Source organism: Ovis canadensis, chromosome 22 (assembly GCF_042477335.2).
Source record: "Ovis canadensis isolate MfBH-ARS-UI-01 breed Bighorn chromosome 22, ARS-UI_OviCan_v2, whole genome shotgun sequence".
Classification (NCBI taxonomy): Eukaryota; Metazoa; Chordata; class Mammalia; order Artiodactyla; family Bovidae; genus Ovis; species Ovis canadensis.
The window spans coordinates 37,644,220-37,663,257 of record NC_091266.1 but is presented as its reverse complement, the minus strand read 5'-3'; the positions used below and the strand labels follow the sequence as shown (position 1 = coordinate 37,663,257).

General features: G+C 36.6%; 1 protein-coding gene across 9 annotated transcripts in view; it reads right to left on the bottom strand.

The window, feature by feature from the left end:
• The window catches only part of BTRC (beta-transducin repeat containing E3 ubiquitin protein ligase), a 182,163-nt gene that overhangs the window by 99,787 nt on the left and 63,338 nt on the right, over window positions 1–19,038 (bottom strand). For 3 of the 9 annotated variants that reach the window (XM_069566934.1, XM_069566939.1, XM_069566935.1), the window contains one exon: window positions 454–515. The exons of the other annotated variants lie outside the window; for them this stretch is intronic. In XM_069566934.1, coding sequence (XP_069423035.1) covers window positions 454–477 — 24 coding nt within the window. In that variant the 5' untranslated portion in view covers window positions 478–515. The remainder of the gene's footprint in view (window positions 1–453; window positions 516–19,038) is intronic. 9 annotated transcript variants of the gene reach the window in all.

Sequence of the window (19,038 nt, the reverse complement as noted above, 5' to 3'; positions counted from 1 at the left end):
TTGGGGCTATAATCAGTTTAAATCTTATCTGGTTTATCAATTATTCTATTGATTAAACCAAAGCGGTTATACACAACTCCTCTGCCACATGGGATTGATGTCAGCAGAGCAAGAAAATAACTGCAGGAGGTTCCAAACTGATTTAAAAAGAGACCAATGGACAGACCAATAATAGTCGATTATTATATACCAGTGATCCATATACTGAAGAGTTGATTCTTAGTTTCAGGCGGGTGAAGTGAACTGTTTCCAATCACTATATCCTCCTGCTATATACCTCGCCAATGGCTTGAGTAAATTTATGTCTTGGAAGATCAACATATTTTCTTCTGATTTAAACAGAAACTAGCATGGTCAGTGATTGAAATATTTTATAGATACAGACCCTGAACTGTAACAGAGAGAGTCTCAAACAGGGAAACCCAAATTTTTTTTCCTAAAAAAAAATCTTACCTGTCTGCACACCACTGGGAACATGCAGGGATGAAAGGGGGCATACTTGAGAATTGATTCTCCTAAAAATATGTAATCGCACAGTTACTACAGTGTATTAAAACATCAAATTCTTGAAAAAGAGAATCTAAGAAATCTGAGATCTTACCATAGATTCAGACTCATGACTCCTTTTATTAATTCCAAGGGCAAACATCTTCAAAACCATTAATAACAATGAAAATATAGTGGTCCATCTTCAAACAAAATGTTGACATTCAATCTCTAACATGAAATTTCTATTGAATTTTTTAAAAACAATTCTGATACTCTCCTGCTCAATTCATTGTATAGAAGCCTTCAAATGTCCAGAACCCTTATCACCTCTAGGCCATGTTCTATTATAATATATATAAGAAAACCACTAATAAACCATACTAACAAAAATGGGGGGATGGTGGGTAAAACTACTCCACACATAGCTGTGCTCTTCAGAAACAGAATTTGTTCACTGCTAATCTTGGCACCACATGTGCAACCAACCATAATTTAACTTACCTCCTTCAGATTTTTTGTTTTCAGGCAGACTAAGTAAGAAACCTGCATTAGCATGCTGTATTCTACGCTCACCACTAGAAATACTGAGGGTGCTATTTGTAATTGTATTCTTTTTAAGAGGTTTGTTCTCTGCAGCTGTTTTCTGCTTGCAGTGTATTTTGTGTAATCAGCACATCATCATAAATACATTGGCTGTTCCCCTGAGGGTAGCTGTCAGTGTTTAATTTACAGAACAACCTGGCCAATGTGAATTTTAACACTACAGCACTAGGCAAGGAGTTACCACACTCTGTGAAAAACAGGCTTCTATGAATTTTTATATCAAGACCTGGTCCCAGGACAATTTAAGTTCTAGAAATAGACTGTTTAAAGAAGCACTTTATACCTTGTATGCAATAGACTCTTTCCCACTTAACGGCCTTAGAAGAAGCCCTGAAGTAACCAAACCGCACGTGGGCACTACAAATTCTAGAGACAACAGGATTGAACATCTATGATCTACCAGCAGGAGGCACTGTTATAAATGTTACCCATCTCTTTTTAAAGCTACATGTAAAGCTATCAAAAACATCACTGCTCCCTTGGAAGGTGTGTAAAGGCAGAAGAGAAAATCATTTAAGATGTCTTTTTTTGCTGACATGAACTATATCTGATATGAAAATAGGTATACTGCTTCCTTAGAGCTGCTACTAAGCCAGACCTTATCTAGCTCAACGAATGAGAAAAACACATGAAACGAATGATTATTCGTAGCAGTGCATGCCATTAAGTCGCTTCGATTGCATCTGACTCTTTGCGATCCTATGGACTATAGTCAAGTTCCTCTGCCCATGGGATTCCCTAGGCAAGAATTCTGGAGTGGGATGCCATGCCCTCCTCCATGGGATCTTCCTGACTCAGAGATCAAATCCAGTCTTTTGCATCGGCAGGTGGGTTCTTTACCACTAGTGCCACCTGGGAAGCAGCAGTAGTCCCCACAAATTATATGCATAGTGCCTGGTACATAAGCTCTCAATGAATGTCTAATAAATAACTATAAGCTCCTTGAGGACAGGGTCTGAATCTTAATTTATGCCCAGTAATTTGTACAGTACCCAGCACACAGAAGGTATTCAATACATGAATTAAACTGAACTAAGGCTAGTTGTGAGTGGCAATGTTATTTGTAAAGATTTAGATCTACATAATGTCGAAATATATTTTCTAAATCAGTAAAATGCCCTTAAAAGCAGATGGAGTGTCTAGCATGTTTTTAGTCATTTTAATTAATGCTATTTGTATAGCTCAGAAACCTAAGTAGCTCAATCTTACAATAAAACCAAACTAGCCTACAAAATACTGGAACAGTAAAACTTACTTTTTGTTTTAATAATGAAGACCATATATGAGATTGAAACTTATATAAGAAAGGTATCCAACAGCACTCTTCCATTGTTGAAGTGGCATTACAGGTACACATACACACTCTACAAATCAAGCAATCAAACGTGTATTTCTGTGTGAGGCAATATTGTATAAGTTAGAATGCCTAACAGAAATCAGCCCTGAATATTCACTGGAAGCTGAAACTCCAATACTTTGGCCATCTGATGCAAAGAACTGTCTCATTGGAAAAGATACTGATACTGAGAAAGATTGAGGCAGGAGAAGAAGGGAACGACAGAAGATGAGATGGTTGGATGGCATCACCGACTCAATGGACATGAATTTGAGCAAGCTCCAGGAGTTGGTGATGGACAGGAAAGCCTGGCGTGCTGCAGTCCATGGGGTTGCTAAGAGCTGGACACAACTGAGCGAATGAACTGACTGATGCCTCAAGTTACACTGAATCAAAATACAGTTCATTCTAGCAGAGGTCTCCCCAGTGTATTTGCTTTATATAGTTGTGGAGAATTATATTTTCATGATGTTTTACAAAAATTAAATTGTGACTAATGAGTTCTTTGTTTTTAGAAAAGGAAGAAAATTGCCTACTTCACTTCTGAGAATTTCAAACTTGCCCAAATTTATAATAAAGTTAAAATTTAAACAACTAACTAGAGCAGCAGAAATTTGGAGAACTTACTCTGAGACTGCTATAATTAAACTATTTCCTATAATAATTTTAAAATTTTATGTAAGCATAATTATATATAGTAAAATTTGATAACACCCTGAAATTGACTGACCTCAGTATTTTGACAACTGTAAAGAAGTTTTACTTAAGAACACAAGCCCTATTCATTACTTTCTATAATGCTTTGTGTGTGCTCAGTTGTTCAGTTGTGTCCAACTCTTTGCGACCCCATGGGCTACAGCCCACTAGGCTCCTCTGTCTGTGGAATTTTCCAGGCAAGAATATGAGAGCAGATTGCCATTTCCTTCTCCAGGGATCTTCTTGACCCAGGGATCAAACCTGCATCTCTTGTGTCTCTAGTACTGGCAGGTGGATTCTTCACTATTGTGCACTGTACCACCGAGGAAGCTCCTCTGTTATGCTAAGACATTTTAAAAAGGTAATTCTTTTTTACATTTATGTCATATGAAAAGCAAACTGAGAAAGAACATGACCCACTGACTCAGTACGTTTGGATTTGTTTCACCAATTATATTAGCTTTTAATTCAGTTGAATATTTGAGATAATATTTTGTAAAAAAAAACCCAAACTTTATGCCTAACAAATATATCTTAATTCTTCATAGATTAATTAATCACATTCTTTCTTCTTAGATTGAGAACTACAAAAATACATCCTGGGACCTTCTGAACTAAACTGGATGGGGTTAGACTAAGGTCACGCTAGATCAGATGACTGCATTCTGTCTTCCCTGGAGACCATGTAGTAGTTCCATGTACTGCCATTAGATAGCAGCACAGTACACACCATCAGTCATATCTCACAGTCTCTTCAGTTAAGGTTGGAATTATTTTGGCTATACACACACACACACACACACACACACATACACACACACACAGATTCTAATTCAATTAGTGCAGTCAGCAACTCCAGAAAAAAGTAATTCAATTAGTGCATTGTGGAGCTCTACAATACCTCTAAGCAGATGTTCACCATCTTCAGGAACTGGAGCTAGGTTTAAAATACCTGTATCACTCAGATATGCCACTACGTTATGTCATTTGTCAAAGTGCTTACATATGCTTTTCTGTCTTCAAAGAGGTGAGGAAACACACTCAGGCTAAGTTCCTAGAGATTTTTCCATTATCTACACCAAAGAAGTATATTCAATTTTAGGCTGCAGTAATTAAATTACATAATCCAAATTATGTTCAAACTATATACTACACTATTACTTATTTTTGCAGTACTGTCTCTAGTTATGCATGCCACACTATTACGAGGACAGTGTCAAGGTGGAATGCATTCACAAGGAGGGACAATCAGAATGATTAGCACCCTCCCCATCAAAATACAGGGTTATGAAAATGGCAGGAATGATTATTAGCATTTTCCAAAGAAATGCTATCAGAACCGGGAATATGCAGTCTGAGAACAGCAAACATAAGCAACATGAAAGCTATCCTCAAACACAGAAATACATGAAAAAGAAAACAATTACTTTATATTATACAAAAGGTAAAATTAGACTCAGCAGGTGAACAAGAAGTTTGACTCCTTGAGAGAAAATTTTCTAAAAGAACCAACAGTGAAGAAGAAAGCAAGATGACTCAAGAAATTCAGCTTGCCAATAATGGCAGTGATCAAGCAGAGATTAGATGACTCTTTGCCAAAGAAAACTTCATAAAGGATTCCTGTATGTGACTGGATGGTCTCCTGACCACACTTTCAACACTGAAATTCTATGGTTCTATGAATATACTGATTTTTGCTTATAAGGGAAATCTGGACTTTAATAAAGATAATCATTAAGGAGGAATGGCTATACAAAAGCCCATGGGCTGTGAGGCATTTTGATAGTGACTGCTGCATAATAATACACGGAAGGAAGAAGAAATTTGTATACTTTCTCTCTGCTAAGATTTAGGAGATGCCATAAATGTACATATTTCTAGTCTTATTTCTTAGCTAAGCACTTGCACTCCTCTTGCTCTTTCAAGACTGGAAAGAATGGTTTGTTTTTACTTATCCTCAGGAAATCAGCCAATGAGAAATCAATTTCTAGAAGAATGATTTTTTAAAAAATCCTCCACCGAGTCAAGATATTGGGTCCTCATAGCTTAAATGTAAATCTATATCAGTATTTATGCTTTAAAAATACAGAACAATACTGAAAACAACAGTAAGTAATTCTCAATATCCCTCCCTTTTGTCCTGCTTTCTCTGCACTGTACCTTGTGAGGACATAATTCTGGGTACAAGGGAGCAGGACATCATTTTACAAATATTATCTCCTCTCTTTTAAGCATGACCTCAAAGCAGGAAATTAAGAAATGTCAGGAATGATTGCCACCATTTTTCCAGTGCATTCCACTATGAATTCATGATAGAGAATAGCTTCTGCCTTTCACATCCGCACAGGGAGAGGACTAAGCTAAATAGCTGTGCTTTAAAAGCATCAATAAGAGTTAATTCAAGTACTTTCAACACAAACTCCTATTTTTTCATATTCCACAAGAATTCCAAAAGGTCATTCTCACTTAAAACCTTACCTGTAAGGTCTATATCCCCAAAACAAATTAAGATAAAATCACATCATGTATCTGTCAAAAAGCTGCTTTTGTAGAATGAAAAAAAACAAATTTGTTTCTGTAAAATTTTATTTTAAGATATACTGCAACTTAAATAGCAATAGGAAACTTTCTATTAATAGAAAATAATTCCAAGAAATCTATGGTTTGGCTTTTTCAACGAAAATTTTCTTTTCATGTGCCACTAACTTATTCTAATACCAATGTAATGGCTCTTCCATATTATCCATTCATGAATTCTCCACTTAAAAAAAAAAAGTATTTTCTTCTTCCCAAAAGTTTAAGGCTTCCAATAATGAACAAAAACTTTAGATAAACAGAGCAATAAATAACATAGCTGGGTTAATTTTTATTTGACTGGCAATACTGCCATATAGTGGGCTATCAGCCTAACAAGCTATGTCACTCCATTTCTTATCTTTACACTACTACCTTCCAAACTTCCTGCCTCCACAAAAACAGAACCAGGACCTAAGCTGATTCCTCCTTAGAACTGAGTATGTTCCATAAATCTACAAATTAGTCAACTAACCCAACTTTAGTCTCCTTTGTCCAAACCTCACAGCCTGCATTTATGTTCTAGTGTTAAGTTTATTTGTTGGCTCCATCAGCACCACTTCTCTTTAACATTGTCCCTTTTCATGCATTTAAGGCAACTGCTTCCAACCCTATCAATGAAAACAGACAAACGGGGGATAAAGGAATGAACTGCAAACACCTCAAACAAGAAAGGTTGCTTAAAAAACCAAGTGTCACATTCTGACAGTTCAATATTTCATAGCCAATACAAGGAATGTGCAACGACACTGCAACTTTAAATCTTTTCCTCCTATGTCAGTCTCTCTTTCTCTCATTGTAATGCCAAAGGGAACAGCAATCAGAGTGGAGATGTTCAACGTGATAGAGGTCAGGACACCATCGGATCAACGTACCAGAAACACGACCTTGTTTATTTTTTTTTCCACAGTATTATTGTTTACAGGGTGCTTTGCTCATGTACCTTGTGGTTCTTAGCTAAAAGATGAAATTACAGCCCAGGATGAAGCGCTCAGGCACACATCCAATTTGTGTTTCCATCTCAGAAAACAAAAAGCTTCTAAGGCCCTCAGGCTGCCATTCAAACTTGGAGGCTGACATTTTTAACAGCATGAACCAGAGACTGGCAGAGAATGATCTAATGCATTTCTGACTTGTCAATCAAAGATCTCACCTCTGCTGTCTTGTAAACAGTTGGGGGCCATCTAACTACATTCATAAACCTAGGGAGAGCTTACTGCCAGCTGGGGTGCTGGAGCCACATGCTCTGGCTTCTATTCACCAAAATCATGATTCAGTTTTATAATCTCACTGTAAATAGTCCGCAGGCACATTTCCAAGACTCCTGGAATAGAACCAGAGTAGGGAATACAAAAGAGATATTGGTCAAATACTGTGTTATTTTCAAGCTGTTGGAATCCTGTACCCATTTTATCCTCATTTTACCAATTCTCCCCAAAGGACTGCACTATTCTGCAACTAAAATGCTTAAAAAAAATTAATGACCTGACAATGTAAGTCTAGAGGAAATATACTAATTTATATCAGAAATTTCCCTTGTGCTTTATTACCGGTAAAGAAACAGGCTCCCTAAACACAGCTCATGCAAAGGACAGAAACTGGAATAAACAACAGCAACTATATTTTAGTAAAACTAATCATGTGCTTTCTTTCAAATATAAAATTTCTCATGTTCATATGCAAAAGCTTTGTATAAACTAGCTTTAAATACTGAAATGTATATTTGTGTATATGAAACATGAAGAGAGTAGTTATCCCTCTACTCCTGCTGTTTATGATCTCCAACGCCCACAAAAATTAGACCAAATCAGGCTAAAACATGAATTTTTTGCTAAAGGATCACAAATAAAAATAAATGTACTCTTTTTTATGCCAATTTTACTGCATGCAGAATTCCAATTTAATTCATGCCAAGCCATACATACTAGATTTGCAAGAAAGGTCTTGAGAATTTGAATGGTATACCTGAGAATGTTCAAAAGCAAGTGACAGATAACCCAGCTGGGGAAGGTACACTGCAAAATCCCATTTTTTGATGATCTACAACATCCTAGGCCCAAACAACTATTTCAAAATATAGACTTGGTTTCTAGAGGACTGGGCCAGAGAATATAGAAAAGCTGACAGCTACTGAACATCATGCTTAGGAAAAACAGAACTCATGGGTATGTGTGGCACCGCCCATGAGGAAAGCACTGCAAGTCTTAGAGGCCTACGCAGCTAAATAGTCAAGAGATTGGTCTTTTTTTCCCCCAATGAGGCCAACACAAATAAACTGGGTTTCTCTCTTCATGAAAAATGACAAAGAAAAGAGTTTCTTAAATGATGCCTATCTACCAAGATTCCACATCCTGACAGTCCACATAAAATGGCAAACCTAAAAATTAACACGAGGAAGGACAGCAAGACAATAAAACACTACCACATAAAAAAATCACAACGGTGAAAGAAGGTACAAATGGCCGTGCAGTCACCAAACCACCAATAATGATTCCTAAATTGCACATAAAGAATTCTTGTGGCACTTTGGCCTCTACTCAGCACAAAGATTGCAGGAACAAGAACGAAATCTTGGAATATAAAGAAAGTAATATGTACCTCTCCAGAGGATACAGGTGAACCTTAACTGCCCACAGGAAGAATTTCTCCGGTAAGGACAGTACCTCCATAAAGGCTCCCATCACCTGTAGAAGTTTTCATCAATTTGATGACATGATCCTCTACACTGAAAACCCTAAAGACACCACCAGAAAATCAGTAGAGCTAATCAATCAATATAGTAAAGTTGCAGGATATAAAATTAATATACAGAAATCCCTTGCATTCCTATACACTAACAATGAAAAAAACAGAAAGAGAAATTGAGGAAACAATCCCATTCACCATTGCAACTTATATGCAGAGTACATCATGAGAAACGCTAGGCTGGAAGAAGCACAAGCTGGAATCAAGACTGCCAGGAGAAATATCAATAACCTCAGATATGCAGATGACACCACCCTTATGGCAGAAAGTGAAGAGGAACTAAAAAGCCTCTTGATGAAAGTGAAAGAGGAGAGTGAAAAAGTTGGCTTAAAGCTCAACATTCAGAAAACGAAGATCATGGCATCTGGTCCCATCACTTCATGGGAAATAGATGCAGAAACAGTGTCAGACTTTATTTTTTTGGGCTCCAAAATCACTGCAGATGGTGACTGCAGCCATGAAATTAAAAGACGCTTACTCCCTGGAAGGATAGCATATTCAAGAGCAGAGACATTACTTTGCTGACTAAGGTCCGTCTAGTCAAGGCTATGGTTTTTCCAGTAGTCATGTATGGATGTGAGAGTTGGACTGTGAAGAAAGCTGAGCGCCAAAGAATTGATGCTTTTGAACTGTGGTGTTGGAGAAGACTCTTGAGAGTCCCTTGGATTGCAAGGAGATCCAACCAGTCCATTCTAAAGGAAATCAGCCCTGGTTGTTCTTTGGAAGGAATGATGCTAAAGCTGAAACTCCAGTACTTTGGCCACCTCATGCGAAGAGTTGACTCATTGGAAAAGACTGATGCTGGGAGGGATTGGGGGCAGGAGGAGAAGGGGACGACAGAGGATGAGATGGCTGGATGGCATCACCGACTCGATGGACATGAGTTTGAGTGAACTCCGGGAGTTGGTGATGGACAGGGGGGCCTGGCGTGCTGCAATTCATGGGGTCGCAAAGAGTCAGACACGACTGAGCGACTGAACTGTACTGATTGCAACAAAAAGAATAAAGTACTCAGGAATAAATTTACTTAAAGAAACAAAAGACCTACATATAGAAAACTATAAAACACTGATGAAAGAAATCAAAGATGACACAAATAGATGGAGTCAGTTCAGTTCAGTTCAGTCACTCAGTCGTGTCCGACTCTTTGTGACCCCATGAATCGCAGCACTCCAGGCCTCCCTGTCCATCACCAACTCCCAGAATTCACTCAAACTCACATCCATTGAGTCTGTGATGCCATCCAGCCGTCTCATCCTCTGTCATCCCCTTCTCCTCCTGCCCCCAATCCCTCCCAGCATCAGAGTCTTTTCCAATGAGTCAACTCTCCCCATGAGGTGGCCAAAGTACTGAAGCTTCAGCTTCAGCATCATTCCTTCCAAAGAAATCCCAGGGTTCACCTCCTTCAGAATGGACTGGTTGGATCTCCTTGCAGTCCAAGGGACTCTCAAGAGTTTTCTCCAACACGACAGTTCAAAAGCATCAATTCTTCGGCGTTCAGCCTTCTTCACAGTCCAACTCTCACATCCATACATGACCACAGGAAAAACCAGCACCTTGACTAGACGGACCTTAGTCGGCAAAGTAATGTCTCTGCTTTTGAACATACTATCTAGGTTGGTCATAACTTTTCTTCCAAGCAGTAAGCATCTTTTAATTTCATGGCTGCAGTCACCATCTGAAGTGACTTCGAAGCCCAAAAAAATAAAGTCTGACACTGTTTCTACTGTTTCCCATCTAGATGGAGAAATTTATCATTTTCATGGATTGGACGAATCAATGAGTATACTACCCAAAGCAATCTATAAATTAATGCAATCCCTTTCAAGCTGCCAACGTTAATTTTCAGAGAACTAGAACAAATAATTTCACAATTTGTATGGAAACACAAAAAACCTCAAATAGCCAAAGCAATCTTGAGAAAGAAGAATGGAACTGGAGGAATCAACCTGCCTGACTTCAGACTACACTACAAAGCAACAGTCATTAAGACAGTATGGTACTGGCACAAATACAGAAATATAGATCCATGGAACAAAACAGAGAGCCCAGAGATAAAATCCATGCACTACGGACACCTTATCTTTGACAAAGGAGGCAAAAATATACAATGGAGAAAAGACAATCTCTTTAACAAGTGGTGCTAGGAAAATGGTCAACCACCTGTAAAAGAATGAAATGAACACTTTCTAACACCAGACACAAAAATAAACTCAAAATGGATTAAAGAGCTAAATGTAAGACCAAAAACTATAAAACTCTTAGAGGAAGACATAGGCAGAACATTCTCTGACATAAATCACAGCAAGATCCTCTATGACCCACCTCCCAGAATAATGGAAATAAAAACAAAAATAAACAAATGGGACCTAATTAAACTTAAAAGCTTTTGGACAATGAAGGAAACTATAAGCAAGGTGAAAAGGCAGCCTTCAGAACAGGAGAAAATAATCAAATGAAACAACTGACAAAGAATTAATCTCCAACATATACAAGCAGCTCATGCAGCTCAATATCAGAAAAATAAACAACCCAATCAAAAAGTGGGCCAAAGAACTAAATGGACGTTTCTCCAAAGAAGACATACAGATGGCTAACAAATACATGAAAAGATGCTCAACATCACTCATTATCAGAGAAATGCAAATCAAAACCACAATGAGGTACCAACTCACACCAGTCAGAATGGCTGCCATTAAAAAGTCTACAAACAATAAATGCTAGAGAGGGTGTGGAGAAAAGGGAACCCTCTTACACTGTTGGTAGAAACGAAAACTAGTACAGCTACTATGGAGAACAATATGGAGATTCCTCAAAAAACTGGAAATAGAACTGCTATATGACCTTGCAATCCCACTGCTGGGCACACAGACCAAGGAAACAGAACTGAAAGAGACACGTGTACCCCAATGTTCACTGCAGCACTGTTTACAACAGCTAAGACATGGAAGCAACCTAGATGTCCATCGGTAAATGAATGGATGAGGGAGCTGTAATACATATATATGGTGGAATATTACTCAGCTCTATGAAAAAAAGAACGTATCTGAGTCAGTTCTAATGAGGTGGATAAAACAGGAGACTAGTATACAAAGTGAATTAAGTCAGAAAGAAAAACACCAATACAGTATATTAATGCATATATATGGAATTTAGAAAGACGGTAACGATGACCCTATTATGTAAGATAGCAAAAGAGACACAGATGTAAAGAACAGACTTTTGGACTATGTGGGAAAAGGCAAGGGTGGGATGATTTGAAAGAACAGCACTGAAACATATACATTACCATATATAACACAGATGACCAGCGTAAGTTTGATGCATGAAGCATGTCACTCAAAGCTGGTACTCTGGGACAACCCAGAGGGATGGGGTGGGGAGGGAGGTCATAGTGGGGTTCAGGATGGGGGGACACGTGTACACCCATGGCTAATTCATGTAAGTATAAGGCAAAAACCACCACAATATTGTGAAGTAATTAGACTCCAATTAAAATAAATTAATTTTTAAAAATTAAAAATAAAGAGCAAAAAAACCCCACCTAATATTCAGGTGAACTAGGTCACTAATCTTGATACACCCTAGTTTCCACTTTAGGAAAAAGCAAATATAAATATCTACCTCAAACACTGTTAGAAGGCAGGAAAGAAAAATATTTCTTAGTAGGGTATTCTACATATATCTTTCACTTTGGTACAGATTTAAGTGACATATACTACTTACAATGAGTGAATTAAGGTTCAACTTAAAAAAAAGTGATAATTTTTTTTTTCCACTAAAGGACAGAGGAGACTGGTAGGCTATAGTTCATGGGGTTGCAAAGAGTCAGACACAACTGAACAACTTCACTTTCAATAGAAATATTTGAAGGTACAGAAAACTCCACAAATCCCATTTGCTATAAATCCATGTGCCCAGAGACTACGTATAAAGCATTTTGACGTTTACCCTTGGACAATTCCTTGTATACTTACTTTTGAAAAATAAACCTCTAGGAAATTAAAACAAAAAAAAGTTTTCATCAACTTGATTTTTCCAGTCTGTGCTACTTTTATATTGGGGTGACCCCAAACTTCCTTGGGTACCTATATTCTCCCTTGTGCCATGGGGTCATGATGAAGTCAGGGCAATGTGTAAAATCCAACATTATTCAACATAAAAGCAATAAGCCCTCTTGCTGCTGCTGCTTCTGCTGCTGCTGCTGCTGCTTCTGCTGCTGCTGCTGCTGCTGCTGCTGCTGCTGCTGCTGCTGCTAAGTCGCTTCAGTCGTGTCCAACTCTGTGCGACCCCATAGACGGCAGCCCACCAGGCTCCCCCGTCCCTGGGATTCTCCAGGCAAGAACTGGAGTGGGTTGCCATTTCCTTCTCCAATGCATGAAAGTGAAAAGTGAAATGAAGTCGCTCAGTTGTGTCCGACTCTTCGCGACCCCATGGACTGCAGCCTACCAGGCTCCTCCATCCATAGATTTTCCAGGCAAGAATACTGGAGTGGGGTGCCATTGCCCTCTCCAATAAGCCCTCTTGGTGGAGTGAAAAATTTAATTTTTCAGATCCATCAGGAAAAAAAAATTTTTTAAAGGAAATCTGATCATCTCACAATAAGATGATCTTGATTAGATCCCTGGAGTAGGAAATGGCAACCCACTCCAGTATTCTTGCCTGGACAATTCTACAGACAGAGGAGCCTGACAGGCTACAGTCCATGGGGGTCTCAAACAGTTGGACAGGACTGAGTAACTGAGCATGCACACATGCAAATACTAGACAACGCTGCGCATCAGCCTGTAAATGAACATTACCTACATCACAAACATGTCAAAATACTTAGCAATGAAAGAATCCATTATTCTTGAAACAGAATATTAAAACAAAACTTGAAGCAGAATATCAAAAACAATCAAGTAAGCATCTTGAAAGACAAATCAGTCCTAATGGTGTCATTCTTCCCAAGACAGACTTTCTAGCATAAAGTAAAATACACCAAATTCAGGTCATCTATAACTTTTCTAAATAAATATATAAATTGAAAGAGCAGAAGCTGAACAAACAATTTCAAGGTCAGCTAAAATGTTTTAAAATTCATAATTATACTTTCTTTTAAATAATGAGCTTCAATAATATATAGTATAATAAAATATCCAACATTTTGCACATACACTTTAATTTTGTTCCTAATCAAGACTAAAGGCTCACTTTCAGTATTATCTCTAATGATTTCTATCCTTTCGGTAAACCACTGTTAATCACTACTATCATTTTAATTTTCCCTGTATCTATTCTGGTATAGAATAAGGGTAAAATGCAATAAAATAGTCAAATAATTGTACAAACACACACTGCTGTGAAGATAAAGATGTTGACATCACTGAAACTGAACTCAGCTGGCTGGCAGTGCCAGTAGCCTGAAATGTGCATTTGTCTATCAACAAGAGTCCAAATTCAGTATACAAAATCCATTTCAGAAGGGATCCTCATAGTGAGAGTCATAGAAAAGTCAAATGTATAAAATCTGAGGACTGCCCATAAATCAGACTCCACAGGTTTTCCTTTATTCTGTGTAAATATGTAGTCTTTGGGATGACTGTTTAATCACCATAACTGCTTTCTGAATATAGAACACTCATGTGTATGTATGTGCAGGTACTCCGATCAATTCAAGGCTTTCTCTTTTCCCATCCTATCAATGTTATTTAATCTTTTACATTTCAAGTGCCAAGCACTGGATACTGTGCTTGACACTGGAAATGTAAAAATGAACAAAACATAGTTGTACTCTCAAGAAACTGAAAAATTACAATAGTGTATCAGTGTTTATGACAGAGGTATCTATTGCATGTCCTTGGTACATATGCTCTGAGTAGGTTAAGGGAGTGGGGAAGGGTAAAAAGACCAGTAAGGGCCTTTATTCTAGAGGTGAAACAACGTAAGCAGAACTGTGGAATTTAGGAATTAGCCAGGTTAGATAAAAGTGGGAGGCAAGGGGAAAGGGATGATAGGTGTTTTCAGTAGTAGCATTCTCCAGGTAGAGAACAGGATATGCCAAGACACAGAGCATGACACAGTACTGCTGGAGAACTATGAATCTGAAATGGCTAAAAATTATACGGGGTAAAGAGGGATAAAAATCAACATAACCAGGTGACAAACATACAACTTAATAAAGCACAGAACAGAGCTGAAAATCAGAAAGTAATAGTATCAGTAAGATAGTAATACCTGGGAAGACATTTAAAATAGATCCTTTCTTTTTCTATTTCTCTGTATTTTTTGTAATTATTAAATTTTTACTTTTATAATTTTATAATAAAGTGGTAATAATAAATATACTTTAAAACAAAATTATATTTGTCTGGGCATGTCTATGTGTGTGTGTATGCAAGCATGAATGGATAAGTCATTCTAGACTGAAGGAACTAGCATGTTGATTTATGATTATCTTAAAGCAGGAATATGAGTAATACTTTTTTGTTTACGTATTTACCAAATAATTTATATATTCTACTACAATTAGTTTTATTAGCAGACAAAAATGTAGGGTTCCCCCCACCAAACAAAAACATTTTTGATTTGTCACTATATGCAAATTCCTTATGTAAAGGGTATAGCTAGGATAAACATAGGTCAAATGTCAACATATGCATTGAAAACAAAATTTTATTGTAGTTTATTTAGAATGTTGTATTAATTTGTTCTGTACAGCAAAGTGACTCAGTTATGCATATATATATATTTTCATATTATTTTTCATTATGATTTATCACAAGATACTGAATATATAGTTACTTGTGCTATACAGAGAACCTTCTTATTTATTCACCCATATCTGTAGTTTGCCTCTGCTAATCTCAAACTCCCATTCTTCCCTCCCCTACCTACACTTCCTGGCAACCACAAGCCTGTTCTCTATACCTATGAATATGTTTTGCTTCACAGATACGTTGATTTGTATTATATTTTAATTTTACATATATTTTAATTTTACACCTACGATATAAGTGATATCATATCGTATTTCCCTTTCTGTTTCTGACTTACTTTGCTTAGTATGATAATCTATAGGTCCATCCATGTTGTTGTATATGGCATTATTTCATTCTTTGTGATGGCTGAGTAACATTCCAGTGTATATATAAATATATATATATATATATATATATATATATAAAAATATATCTTCTTACACACCACATCTTCTTACAATTCATCTGTCAATGGACATTTAGGTTATTTCCATGCTTGGCAATTATAAACAGTGCTGCTATGAACAAAGGGGTACATGTATCTTTCTGAATTATAGTTTTGTCTGGGTATATGCCTAAGAGTGGGATGGCTAGATCACATGACAATTCTATTTTTGGTTTTTTGAGGACCCCCATACTGTTTTCCATAGTGGCTATACCAATTTACAATCCCATCAACAGTGTAAGAGCATTCCCTCTTTGGTATTTGTTATTTGTAGATTTTTTAATGGTGGTCATTAAATGTGAAGTGGCATCTCATTTTAGTTTGATTTGCACTTCTCTAATAATTAGCAATGTTTTCAGCTTTTCACCATTGAGTATTATACTGGCTGTGGATTTGTCATAAATGGCTTTTATTATGTTGAGACATGTTCTCTCTCTACCAATTTTCACTAGAGTTTTTATCTGAATGGATGTGATTTATCAAAGGCAAATTTTTCTGTGTCTATTAAGATGATCATGTGGTTTCTATCCTTTCTTTTGTTGATGTGGTGTATCCACTGATTGATCAGTGTATGTTGAACCATCCTTATGACCCTGGGATGAATCCAACTTGGTTGTGGTTTTATGCATTGTTGGATTTGGCTTCCTAATATTCTGTTGAGAATTTTTGTGTCTATGGTCATCAAAAATACTGGCCTGTAATTTTCTTTTTTGATACTCTGTGTGGTTTTGGTATCAGGTGATGATACCATAGAATGTCTTTGGGAGTGTTCAAAAGGAACTGAACTTTTTATTAAACAGAAATTGTACACTACTGAGATGATTTATATATAATGGGGGGCATCAGTTATGATTTGATAAGTGAACATTTTTGACATGGGGTAATTTTCCTATGGTAATGTTTTGTAAAAAAAATTGTGTGCTCATTTACATTCAGTGTGTGTGATAATCCATATTCCTCTAAAACCTCAAATGTAAAATAAATCTTCCATATGTATATATACCTATACTCTGAATAATGCTTAACTTCCCTAGCATTCTTCCATGTTAACATTTCACATAATAGATGGTAAGATTTAGTAGACTTCAAGTATTTTTCTTTTTAACTTTACTAAAGAATAATTGATTTACAATGTTGTGTTAATTTCTGCTATACAGCAAAGTGACTCAGTTATGCATGCATATATATATATATATATATATATATATATATATATCCTTTTCCATTATGGCTTCTCACAGGATATTGAATATAGTTCCCTGACATCTAAGTATTCCTAAACAGTAAAACACATTACATTATCTCTCCTGAAGTCAACTCTCAACAATTTCAACCTTTGACAATGGACACTAGATTAACATTAAAATATTACATGGTTCAAGCTCAAAAATTCCTTAAAATTACTAGCTATACGTAACACCAAAACAGTCTAAGGTCATATAAATCTACCTAAATTATTATTGTCAGAATTTCTCTTCTTCTTTAATGTCTAAAGAAAATAAAGGATCCAAATTACTCAGCTATTTTTAAACATTTGCTATTGCTCAGTCTCATTTAATAGTACAGGTTAGAAGACTACCAGGTGCTGAAGACAAACAAATAATTCCACAAAATACACCCACTGTTAATCAACAAAAATCCTCTTAATTACCTATAGACTTTCCAGGACAAAGCAAAATGACGAAAATGAAAATATGTTCAAACTATAAACAAGTCCTCAAAGAATCTACTGTATTTAAACAATATTTAGAGCATCTTCTTTGTACTAATTTGAAATGTGTGGATTGGAAAAGTCAATAATCAAACCATCCCAATGTTGCCATTTCCATCTGAATTACTGAGGATAATCCAACAAATTAGGCAACAGCTCTTCCTTTTATATTGTCAAAGAATTTTGATTTTGAAGGTGCTTCAAATTTGCTAAAGGAATGCAATAATTTCAAAGAAAAAAATGTCATGAAGCTATTACTAAGTCACCTCCTCAAAGATGTTTGGCAACATGATTAGAAATGAGTATTCCTACTGGGCAACCACTTTGAAGAATTACTTGAAATGTATCTCTTAAAGTTAAAAATACTCTACGACCCAAGCAATTCCACTCTTAGGTACTAAGCCAAGAGAAATAAATACCCATGTCCACAAAAAGATGCACAAACTGTATACCATAGCTTTAGCCATAGTAGACAAAAATGGGAATAATCCAAATGTCTACCAATAGATGAATGGAAAAACTGTGGTATATTAGCACAATGGAATTTATTAAGCAATAAAAAAAGAATAAGTTACAGATAAACATAACAAAATGGATAAATCTCAAAAACATTATGCTGATCAAAACAGAACAGATATAAAAAATGTATACTATATGACTACATTTATATGAGGCTCAAGTACAGGCAAAACTAATCTTTGGTGGCAAATCAGAACAGTAATTGCATATGGGATATGGATAATAACTGGAAGGGGGTACAAAGGAATTTTTTCAGATTATTGAAAAATGAAGTTACACAAGTATAGGTGGCTCAGATGGTAAACAATCTGCCTGCAATGCAGGAGGCCTGGGTTCGATCCCTGGATCAGGAAGATCCCCTGGAGACAGGAATGGCTAATCCAAGGACTGAGGAGCCTGGCAGGCTACAGTCCATGGGGTCACAAAGAATCAGACACAACTGAGCAACTAACACTTTCACTTCACGGGTACTAACTGGAAGAGGGTACAAAGGAACTTTCTCAGATTATAGAAGTGCTCTATATTTTGAAAGTGAGGTTACATAAATGTTTATAGTTTTCAAATTCATCTAAGAACACACAAGATGTGCACATTTTATTGCATGTAATTTTTACATAAATAAAAATCTAAATAAGCAAATAAGGTAAAACCCAAACCAGAAAAATGCAAATGTACTAAGACTGTTATAGTTCTAGTAGTGAAAACAGGAAAGACTAAAGTCTATATCTGCCAATTAGTCAATCAGCAATATGGAGCACCTGTGTATAATGAACCTGACAGAAAAAAACCACTGAATTAACAGAATGCCAGCAGATAACCCCATTTTTTTCCATTTTTACTACATAAAACTTAATGATTTCTCTGAAGAAAAGAAAAATAAACATTCATACTTATAGCAATACTGGGGAAAGCAAAGTTTCTCATCAATACCAGAACCCAGAGTAGGCTTTGCTATGATACAGAATTTGGTTAAGGCATAAAAACAAAGTAAGATTTCATTTCACAGTGTAATGTTATATAGCAAGGTGAAACAGTATTTGCTGAAAGTTTCCAAACCTAGTCCTTTGGGCATGTTTCTGATAATATAGAACCTATTAATCTGCCAGACCCTGTTCTAAGTGAAACAAGAAGGAAGGGGGCGCAGGACACAGCCTTTAAAAGAATGACAGATATTAGG